The 12166-nt window shown below is 32.9% G+C and overlaps 1 protein-coding gene across 1 annotated transcript in view; it reads left to right on the top strand.

Moving 5' to 3' along the window:
- The window catches only part of Elk (Eag-like K[+] channel), an 88622-nt gene extending 76721 nt beyond the window's left edge, over nucleotides 1–11901 (top strand). The window contains exons 5-15 of the mRNA XM_077434958.1: nucleotides 2459–2687; nucleotides 4578–4741; nucleotides 4995–5208; nucleotides 8600–8779; nucleotides 8861–9060; nucleotides 9131–9380; nucleotides 9747–9895; nucleotides 10007–10150; nucleotides 10268–10425; nucleotides 10512–10743; nucleotides 10821–11901. Coding sequence (XP_077291084.1) covers nucleotides 2459–2687; nucleotides 4578–4741; nucleotides 4995–5208; nucleotides 8600–8779; nucleotides 8861–9060; nucleotides 9131–9380; nucleotides 9747–9895; nucleotides 10007–10150; nucleotides 10268–10425; nucleotides 10512–10743; nucleotides 10821–11498 — 2598 coding nt within the window. The 3' untranslated portion in view covers nucleotides 11499–11901. The remainder of the gene's footprint in view (nucleotides 1–2458; nucleotides 2688–4577; nucleotides 4742–4994; nucleotides 5209–8599; nucleotides 8780–8860; nucleotides 9061–9130; nucleotides 9381–9746; nucleotides 9896–10006; nucleotides 10151–10267; nucleotides 10426–10511; nucleotides 10744–10820) is intronic.
- The last annotated feature ends 265 nt before the right edge of the window (nucleotides 11902–12166 follow it).

Below are 12166 nucleotides of genomic sequence, written 5' to 3'. Positions count from 1 at the left end.
ATGTATATTTAGATTTTTTTACGATATAAAAATTTTAAACTTAAAAAAAAATTTAAATTTAGCCGGTTAACCGGTTATTTATTTGTAAAAAAAAACGAAAACCGGCTTTTTCTTTCGGGCGGTTTTTTGGAACCCCTAATGTAGATATGTATTTACAACATCGTAATCAAATCTTTTGTAAGATACGCGAACAGCTCAATTTTGGATGTTATCTTTTATCTTAAATAGGTTTCGGGTATTATATTCATAATACGTTTAACCATTTTCATTGCGTCGAAGTGTAATTGGAGCGAAGATGAAATTTGTAAGCTCGATTAAATGAAAATATACAACGAAATTTCTAACAAACATTTAAGGAATCATTATAATACCAATATTTTGACTAATTATTAATATTGTGATTAAATTATACAATTACGATCGATGAAAAATATTCTCCGTTTCAAAATTATTGGTGTAATATTCAATATAAAATAATGATGTGAAATGGTGTATCATCTTAATTAAGCAGAAAATGTTTTAAAAATGAAATTAGCCCTTTGAATTCCTCCTTTGTCTCTTTAATTCTATTTATTATGCGTGTCGAATCTACATAGTGCTGTAAACTGCCTGGAGCGCATTCTCTCAGTTTTCCTTCATAATTTTATCAAGCTAATTAGGGCAGATTAATCATTTTAATTGCTTCAGACAGAATTGCCGGTACTTAAGTTGGATACTGTCGACGGATCTGTAACACTGTCTTTACGAAAGCAGACGTCTTCAACATTATTATGTATAATGAGGATAGTTTCTAGAAGGGGAGGAGAAAAAAGTTATAACGACCCAATTCAGCGCAATCATATCAAATAATTTTTAGAATGAACCGAATGAGAATATTATACAGCGTTTGAGATAATGCGAAGACGTCGGTCGTGTCGATTGTGAATTGGAAATTAGTAAACTTCAAAGGGTTAAACTTAAATTTTTTTCTCTTCTTTCACTTTCATTCTTATTTTTTCATTTCTTCAGCTCTCCCCAACTTTCAACATATCCAATATATACAATTCATGATTGAAAAAAGCGAGATTCTATTTTTTTCCGAGCTTTTGACGTTTCGTAATTAACGATATTCGAGAGCACGACAAAAAGGCCTTGTGAAGATATTTAATTTCGATTCGTTCCATAATCGCTTGTTCAATTTCGATCTTTTTAACTTTATTTTATTGTCGAAATATAACTTGTTATATAAATGATTTCTTCAATTTAATTCGCGACAATAATTGAGGAATTTTTAAAACTAACGGTTGAAAAAAATCTGTGTTTTTGAATATTTTCGATGGAGGTCTCCACAATAATAAGCGGCAAAATCTCTATGTAATAATAAGTAGCTATTATTACATAGAGATTTTGGGAATATTATTACATATGTACATAGAATCAAAATATATCTTTCATAATTGAAATTTTTAATTGACAGTTGTTAAGATACATAGTTACCAATAAACATTAATTGGTAATACTAAAATCTTAATTACCATCAGAGACATTTATCGTTTTTCATTATGTGCTATTCAGATTTCCCATACATGGAAAGTGACACGTAAAAATGAAATCGAGTATTGACAAAATATGATCGAGACTTTTAGTAATTACATATGTACATAAGTGTAAGAAATAGTGCTTCTACCGGTAAATCCAAAGAGCATAAACATCTTTATATCTTCACTTAACCGAACAAATTAAAAGAAATAAAAATCCGTTTATATTATCCAGCACTGCACGTCAACAGCTCTGTATGTAAAAGACGACTTATATTCATACTATACAGCACCGCCTGTGAATATTTTCACAGGCCGTGCTGTATAGCATGAATAGATAGATCGTTTCGGTTACTGCTGTTACGATACGTCATATACCCATTACGGAAGATATGAATGTGTCCATATACATAAAGAATGTACTAAAGAATATTTTTCGTACTGCATCTTACGTGCAGTTGCCGGCTTGAGCTGTTCTGGTATAAACTAACCTTTAGTGATAAATGGAAATGACTGTGGCTATACCTATACATAAAGCTGATCGTAAATGCAACATTTATGACGTATTACAATAATCTCTTCGTATGCACGGTATTATTATCAAGCAACGTTCCGCCATATTGATTTTAAAGTGACAAGATAATGGAAAATCTATTTTCTTTTCATTTTTTTCCGCATCGTTTAGACGCCTCGCGATTTTTCCCTCCTCGGATGTCGGTGGAGGTAGAAAGAAAAAAAATAATTTCATTTGCTGAAAGGCAAAGTTGTATCGATTCACGTTGTACCAATTTTCTCATATTTCAAAAGTCACAGGAAACATTTCTCCATTGATTCTCACCCTATAAGATTTAAAACAAAACAAGGAAGAAAGCTTTCGATTTTGCGAGCTGTCCATTCACGCATCTGTTCGTACTTTATGAAATCGCTTTTATGAATTTCAGAACCTGTTACATTCCACGGATCCTCCACTTCCAGAATACAAAACATCAGCTGTGGAAAGGTCTAGATTTATCATATCTCATTACGGAGTATTTAAGACCTTCTGGGATTGGTTGATCCTCATAGCAACCTTCTACGTAGCTATAGTAGTACCTTACAACGCTAGTTTCGTCAACTCGGGAAGACCTTCGATGATCAGCGACGTGGTCGTGGAAGCACTCTTCATTGTAGGCAAGTATGCCTCTATTTTATTGCGTGGGGATTTTCATTGTAAACCTGAACGAGCTACATTGTTTTTCGTACGACGCAGCTTTCCTTCTTTGATCGATCGTAAAAATAAAACGCTACTGTGAAATTGGGTCGACGAGTTGCCTTTTCTTTGTACAACGTCCTTGCGGATTCTTGGCTTGTGTGTGACCTTAATAGGAATCCTTTTTTATTATACAATAAATACTGATGGGTTGCTTTCATAACCGTTTTAGTGCCATTCTTATAGTCCAGCGGCTATTTGGTCACACTACATACAATATGTGTATGTACCATGACATTTTTAGATTTGATTTAGATAAGATATCGGATGACTCTGTGGTGAGACTACTTTATCTCCAGTTGCGGCAAACTACCCAAACTCCGGGCTTTGCCGATCATTCACGCGAACAGTGTTTAGCAAATAAACTAACGATACCCATTCATTCGACGAGCAACAAAAGCATCCCATCCATATATATTCCAGTAAAATTGTTTAAATTCATAAAACTGGTTAAAATTAGCTGATAGTCAAAAAAGAGAGAAAAATTGCAAGCCTGTAGTACGATAGGCCTTACAGTACTACAACCTGTAGTACTGTAGATAAACGCGAATATTGGATTTACATCGATAGATTAAGTGGAAAACTTTCGTCGTATCAAGGGAATGTTAAATAAAATAAATCATTGATTTTAAGCAATGTCATATGCCTCCAACCATTCGATTTATCTCGACAAGAAATTGAATAATATGTGGCTTGTAAAAAGTAAATAGGTTTTTTCAGATACTTTTTTTTAGAAAAGTCCTGATACAAAACGCGCCGCACATGGGCGTTTGTATGGGGAATCGTTATTTTCAGAAAATCGTAATTTTTTTGAAAAAAAAAGTCGCCATAAGCTTTCTTGGGTATTTTAATTACATATATGCCTGAAATTTGAATACAAAAATAATTGATTTTGAAAGGATTAAGTGAAAAAATTGCAACGTGTCTAGAATACCTAACTGGGATCCTGAAACCAACCTTCAGATCCTGAAACCAACTTAGAAAATCGGGACAATCAAGGAAACCATTTAGGAGCTTAAAAATGAATGTAGCATCAGTGAGACGTCGCTTTTCAGAAAGATTTTTAGATGATAGGAATTTTAAAATATCGGAAACAGTAGTATGGGCGTAGATAGGAAAACAGTATTGTAAGGATTTGATAAATTTTAGTTGGAATTTTTCATTACAAATAATATGGGATATATAAAAAGGTGACCAGATAATTGAGGCAAATACAAGGGAAAAATAAAGTAATTTAAGTACATGAGGATCATTAAAGGGTTTAGTTGAGCGGAGTATATGCTTTACTAGTAATGAAGGAAATATGTTCAAAGTAATCGAGTTTATTAGTAAATATAACACCAAGATCCTTTATAGAAGAGGATGTATTAAGAATTTAATGCTTTAAATTGTAATGAAAAGTGATAATAGATTTATTTTTGGTAAAATTTAAGATAGAACATTTTTCGGGATTTAGAAAAAGGTCGTTATTTAAGCAATATATAGCAAATCTATCCAAATTTATGAAAGAGCCTTCTTTTTACCGAAATAAAATGAATTGGTTGGAGGCACAGGAAATTGTTTAAAATCTTCCCTTTACACGATGAAAGTTCTCCAATAGGTCCATCAATGAATATCCAAAATTTGCATTGTTCTAACAAAATCGAAAATAAGACTCGGTACTCGGTAGTCTTAAAGTCACAAATCATTGTTCATGGAGCATTTCTGATACAATATGCAAATTGCAGACATTTTAAAATTGACACGGGTAAAATTGGTATCAGAGGTACAGCAGGTTTGAAATATTAATTTTATCATATGCTGATTTTCAGATATAATTTTAAATTTTCGCACGACGTACGTGAGCAGAAAAGGGGAAGTGGTGTCGGATTCAAAATCAATAGCTGTCAATTACCTGAAGAGTTGGTTCGTCGTAGACCTCCTGGCAGCCCTACCCTTCGACCATCTCTACGCTTCAGACCTCTACAGTGGAGAGGTATTCCATTAAACTCAACATGTTTGAAATGTCCCGTAGTAATAATACGCGAAATTCGACGTTTTATTTGCTAGATTTTCCCAGAAGGGTATATATATATATGTAATTCTGGTGAAATTTATTTACTAATGTTACTAACAATTAAATATAATGGTAAGTATCGGTCTAAGTTGTGTTTCATGGCTTCCTTTCGACTTTTATATGTATGTACATGAATCAATATGAATGACTACTATTTCCAATTTGATTTCAGGAATCTGGTCACGGACACATTCACTTAGTGAAGTTGACACGTCTCCTGAGGCTGGCTAGACTCTTGCAGAAGATGGATCGCTATTCCCAATACAGCGCTATGATCCTGACGCTCTTGATGCTTTCGTTCACTCTTGTTGCTCATTGGTTAGCGTGTGTATGGTTCGTCATAGCCGAAAAGGAGAAGCAGAGAAACGACAAAGACTGGGACTTGGGTCAGTTTGCATTTTGCACAAATCAAGTTAATTTTGAAATACATTGCAAAGTTTTCAAATTTATTTCCTCCTGATTGTTAAGTATGTATGTATTAGGGTTTCTGTATTCCCGGACTTTTTCAATTCTCGGGAAACGGGACGGAGCTCGGGATCGTTCCCCGGATTCCCGGGATCCCGGGACACATGTCAAAAAAGCACTTTTTTTAATTTAATATAGTTTTTATATTTTTTATTCATCGTCAAACACAATTGTTTCATCTTCATCCGCATCTAAAAGAGTTTCTTCCATTGTGGAATCGTCAATACAATAAGGATATACTCGCTTCATAATAGTTTCACCGTAGGATATATGTATGTACATTCGCTTTAATTAAAGAATGTTTTGTTCGGTATAAAATTAGAATTATTTAAAATTTGTGCTAAAAAATCAGTTTTAGGTTTCTTCTTTCTTCAATTTTAATTTTCAATTCTCAGAGTATTCATCGGTAAGGTCAACTCCTTCAGTATTGAGATTTTCCAAAAATATAATTACAAGAAACGATTTTGGCCAAACGCACAGAACCATGTTCATAAAATTTCCACGTTCGAGGAATGTGCTATACTTACTGCTAAACAACAAACCTTTGAGAATTCGATTTATTATATCCCTTCGTGCATTCGTGAAAATGTTGTATGTTTTCAAGATATTTTTAAATCCAATCGGGACACGGGACAACAAATATTTCGTGAATTCCCGGGAATGTCTGTCCCGGGCTTACCCGGGTGTATTGTAGCTCTATTTAACAATTTCATAGTTTACAATTTATGCTCACATGTCTGTAAATATGTATGAAAGTGAAGACTATCATCTATTATGCGTCGATTAAGTTTATAGGACGATCTCGTTAATCCCATACGGCCTCGCCATAGGTATCTCGTCGCCTTGCACAATGGCCGGCCGAATTTCCTCTCCGTTCGTGAACAATGTTGTTTACCATCCCGTTTAAATCCCGTTTAATAATCCACAATGGATGAAGACTTAGAGGAGGGACGGGTGGCGTGTTGAAAGTCCACACGTTCCTTATCTATGAACGGCATTTGTCTTTCTCCTTCCCCTCACTGAGAAGACGAAGACCTATGTACGTTGTACATACATATAAGCTAAGGTTTATGAGGTCTCGCAGCTTTGATCCCCTACTTTGAATACACTATAAGCTATGAAAATTCTTCTGAAATTTGTAGTAGTTGTACATTTTCGATGTGCAGTTTACAGTAAATAATTTATTCAGAATATTATTTGTCTAGAGTTGAAAACTTAAGAATTTACATAATATATTATACATTGTATACCTATATAATACATCGATATAGTTTTAATAGCTCGCGATATATCTGATTTACTTAGCAGACTAACACAGCTGGACGAAAGTAGAATTAAAAATTAGCGTAGATATGACCAAACTAATGTTCAATAGCTATTACATGCCTGATAGCATTTCAATAGATGATAAAATAGCAGTCAATAATATTATCTAGTAGTCAATAATTATTTATATTTAGGACAAATTATAGACATGTTCGGTAGTAAATAAGAATAAATAAAGAGACGCATAAAATTAAGATGGCGTGCATTTCGGCGATTGAATGCCGTTTTTAAATAAAAAATGCCACTTTGCTTTAAGAAAAAGATCTTCGATCAATGCGTTTCGCCAGTGACCACGTATAGATGTGAAACTTGACATTGAACACCAAGATCCTATATAAAGTCCAATGCACTCAAAGAAGTATGGAACTCTGTATGCTTGGAATAAAGAGGAAAGACGGGAAACGGAATACGTGGCTGAGAAGTATGGCAAGGGTAGTAGATACATATAATGGACAGAGTGAAGAGATTGAAATGGCAATGAGCGGGCCACGTGGCTTGAAGAATGGACGAAAGGTGAAAGGTGGTTGCGCAAAATAGAGACGAGTGGAAGCGTGCTGGAGAGACCTTCATCTAGCAGTGAATGGTGAATGGTGTAGATGATGATGATAATATATGATGATATCATATGTTTTGATGATATTGTATTACAATTGTTTAGGAAATTAATTTTATTTGAGCTAAATTTAATAATGTATGGATTTAATTCAAAATATTTATTTAAACTATGTTTTTCAGTATATGTACATACACATGTATATTGCAATTTACATACTTATTTAAGTTCATAAATAATAAAACGTACATATGTACATATGTATGTATGTACATGTACATATACATATAAAAAGAAAAATAGTAAATTTTCGAAAATTTTACTCGTAGATGATGGTAATATAATAACATTTTAATATATGTAATCAGATTTGAATATTTTTTGAAAAACTTGGTACATACTTTTATACAATGCCCATAGATACTTACATATTTTATTTTTGCACTACATCTACATATTATATGTGTATATATTTTTTCTGAATTTTCTGACTTTCCAAATAAAACTTTTTGTACCATATTTGTATCAAAGGAAACTTTTCAAAGTTATTACTTATTCTCTTCAAAAACAAATATTTTTTCACACATAGTTTCGAAGTTCAATATTATATACAACAACTTACATATGTACCTACATGTAACTGATAAATATTATATATAGCGAATTATTATTTATTTTTATTGGTAAATGTATGATAATTCACATGTGCAAGTAATATCAATAACACGATAGTTTTCATTTCTCTGTATACTAATGGGTAGTATATGGTCATCGACAACTTAAGTAAGATATACATATAAATACTTATATGTTACAGTCCAAGTGTACATTTTGTTTGTTCATGAACATACTAGTTTGTTCATAAACGAACCAATTTGGCGATTTATCGTGTACACCAAAGAACAAATTTATAATCGAATTAGTTTGTTCATACACGAACATAAAATATAAGGCATAAGCTTTAGTATTCTCAATCATTTGTCCCAACCCTATTTACTCTGGGTTGCAATATTTTTAATATTATCAGAAACGGGAATCGTAGCAAAGTTGTCATATGGTTTCCATTGGATTTCCCCTGTGAATACTTTTGACATTTCAAAGGTTTTGATAGGTAAAAGTTTCATGCGACACCCGGTGAGTCTATTTGAACATAGCTTTTGACTTTTAGCAATTAAACTAAAACTAATAGTTTATGTATGAACAAACTAGTATGCTCATAAACGAACCAGAGCGAATACATGGATTGTAATATACATATACATATGTATACTAACCAATGAATGAGATGCACATTTCAAATTAAATCATGGATCGATCACCAAAGGATTGTCCTAATTAACTGTCAATTTCAAATTAATGATGATACTGTCAGTAAATTGCCCAAAAGTACTAAAGTCATTACAATATAATAATTAAAATCTATTTAATTTCAGGTTGGCTACATACACTCGGCGAACGCTTGAAAGTTTCTGTTGAAAATATATCATATACTGAGAGCTATATTACAGCATTGTACTTCACATGTTCCAGCTTGACAAGTGTTGGATTCGGAAATGTATCAGCTAATACATCCAGCGAGAAAGTATTCAGCATTTGCACAATGTTAATTGGTGGTAGGTTCTATTCAATAACAAATTTGAATTAAATTGAGTAGTAAGTTTCATTTTGATTAATATCAAATGAATTTCTTTCAGCATTGATGCACGCCGTCGTATTCGGTAATGTCACAGCCATAATTCAACGCATGTACTCGAGAAGGTCACTTTACCAGAGCAAATGGCGAGACTTAAAAGACTTCTTGATCCTTCATCAGATACCAAAAGAGTTAAAGCAGCGTATGCAAGACTATTTCCAAACCATATGGTCGATGAATCACGGCATAGACATTCATGAGGTATCAAATAATATGTTTCAAAATATACTAGCACTTGATCAATATAATTAAATGTTTCCTTAACTTTCAGACATTGAAAGAATTTCCTGAAGAATTAAGAGGCGATGTGTCCATGCATTTGCATCGAGAAATTCTTAGTTTGCCAATATTCGAAGCTGCGTCTCAGGGATGTTTAAAACTATTGTCATTGCACATACGAGCTAATTTTTGTGCTCCCGGTGAATATTTAGTACATAAAGGAGACGCTCTGTCTTATATATATTATATTTGTAACGGCTCCATGGAAGTGATGCAAAATGATATGGTTGTTGCTATTCTGGGTAAGTGTGAGGAATTTAAATTTAAATTTATATTTTCCCATGATGCCATTTCGGGTTGTCCCTTAGCGATATCTATGATATTAGACATAAATCTGAAATCACATTCAAATAACGGTGACATAGTGAGTAGAATAGTTTTGCCGATTTGATAAGGAACTGTTTCAACAATGAAATCAGACACATTGGCAAATTCTGATAGTAAACGATCGACTTGGAGACACAAATATCTAAGTCCAGCAGCACTACAGAAATACTTCGAATAAATCCTACTCGGTGATCAGCACTAATACATCGAGCTATGTTACTGGCTATGCTGAATATTGAATTATGTTCAATGGATTTACTTTAGTTTTTATTATTTTATAGGTAAAGGTGATCTGGTAGGCTGTGATATAAATGCTCATATACAATGTGTGTCTCATAATACAAATAATGGTCAAATTGGTGGAACTGGAGACGGGGGTAGAAGTACAAATACTTCCGATGTTATCGTAAAATCTAGCAGTGATGTAAAGGTATTCACAATTTTTAATATGAATACCTATAATGGACATATATTTATGATTTTAATGAAATATTTTATTAAAATCATGATTTTAATGAAATAATTTTGAATATTGCTTCAGGCCTTGACATATTGCGATTTAAAATGTATTCACATGGGAGGCCTTGCTGACGTGCTCCGATTGTATCCAGAGTATCAACAAGAGTTTTTGAATGACATTCAACATGATCTCACATATAATTTAAGAGAAGGTTATGAAGCAGAGGTATATTTTAACCATCAATATGTATTTTTATTATGAGAATAAAAAAATTATGACTGGAGTTATGAATATCATATTTATGTCGATATTTAAATTTTTGACATGGCGTTCAATTTTTAGCAAGAATCTGAAGGAAACGGTATACCTTCACTTACATTGCCGTCTATTTCTGAAGACGATGAAAATGCACCTGATGAAAATTCTCCACTTTCACCAGCTAAAAAATCCCCTCTGCACCAAACTACAGGTAGTCCAAGACACCCAAAACTTGGTTCTAGGTATTTCAAATTATTTTATATTGATAATCAAAAGAAGAATTTTATATTAGAATTTAAATAAAATATATATTTCAATAAACTTTTAGAGTAGAAGAACTTAGAGGAAGATCTAGGTCGACAACTACCGCTCCTTTGGCTAGTCATAGAGAACTTAGAGAGCGGGTTGAAAGGCAGAGATCTGTTGTAGTACCACCACCTCCGGGAGATGATTCATTAGAAGGATTAAACTTGGAAGTCCATAATACGAAATCTTCAGTTGAGCGTTTGGATACTCAAGTATCAAGTCTGCATCATGATGTTGCCGCTTTGAGTATGGAGGTAATATTATTTTTAATATTCTATGTACATACATATATAGTGTGTGCTATATTTTAATGCATTTAATTATTTCAAAGGTAAGAAATGCTATTCATGCATTACAAGAAATGACAACACCAATGCATTGGAATGCTGCACATTCTAACCCCAATATTCAGTGGACGCATGGAGCCGGTGGGGTATTGTCTTCCGGGAGTACTCTTGCTCGTAGTTCATCTCATCCACCAGAAATGTTTTGTTGGGAAGATGAAAGGTCAGGACATCAAGATAGTCGCTGTATTAAAACGAATCGTTCGACGCAAACGGACATAGACGATTTGTACCTGTTGCCAGCAGTTACTCAATATATTTCTGAAAATCCCGCTACTGTGATGCTGCTATTGGGTTTGGATCCGAGTGAATTTGCCACATCAATGCACGAGGATGAGAGACATGCCCTTTGTAGTATTATGGAAATAGATGTTAATATGGATAAGCCTCTAAGTACAATTCAAGAGACGTCCAGTGCTCAAGCGTCCTTAGAAGATATATCGAACAGTTTTTCCCCACCGCTAAAAATCAGCACCGAAAAATTAGACGTGGATGTTAAGAAGCGTATTGAATTTAGAAAAGAGAATGGTAAAGAGAGAAGGAGTAGCTTTCGAAAACATAGATTTTCAACTGGGGATTTAGATAGTGAAGCTGAGAAATTGTTGCCCGCTAAGCCGACAATTCCCGCAACTCGTAGTTTGAAATTTCATCCTTCTGACAGTTGAAACAACTAAGTTTATACTCTTTAAACTATTTTTAATATTATTGTGACTTTTATGAAGACTTTAAGAAATAAAACCGGTTGTATACATTATTTTATGTATTTGAGACATTATATTATTTGTCGTCTATTTGTAAATAATATTTTTTAAGTTGAATAGAATAAATGTGTTCACGTAAAGATTTAAAAAACAAATTACTTCTTGTTAATTATAATATTAAGATCTCTTATAGGATAATTAGTATAAGAATTCAATGAAAAATTATGTTGTGGAAAGAGAAATTTCAATGTTGGTCTTAAGAATATATCGCTGGTCGATGAAAGCATATCAATGTGATGTTAAGTGTAGTGCCTATGAATGAATGCCTCTTGAAAGAATTAAGTTTTGGGCTATGGTGAAAGATTATAAAAAAAATAAAAAGATGAGAACAATCACTTTTCTATTGTAAAAATAAAAAAATTAATATTATATTGAAAAATAAATAGATTATTTAAATGTTGATGAAATATTTTTTTACCCCAACTTTAACATTATTCAATAAATAGCTGGTTATTTGAAGGAAAATTAAGATTAAAATAATATATCTATATATCGAAATTAAACTACATATTGCTAGAGTCGTATAGTAATGGTTCAAATAATGAATTTTAGATAACATTGTGGACAGTGGC

This window comes from Arctopsyche grandis, chromosome 7 (genome assembly GCF_051622035.1).
Source record: "Arctopsyche grandis isolate Sample6627 chromosome 7, ASM5162203v2, whole genome shotgun sequence".
Classification (NCBI taxonomy): domain Eukaryota; kingdom Metazoa; phylum Arthropoda; class Insecta; order Trichoptera; family Hydropsychidae; genus Arctopsyche; species Arctopsyche grandis.
Note: the sequence above shows the minus strand (reverse complement) of the source record. Positions and strands in the feature narration are given on the sequence as shown.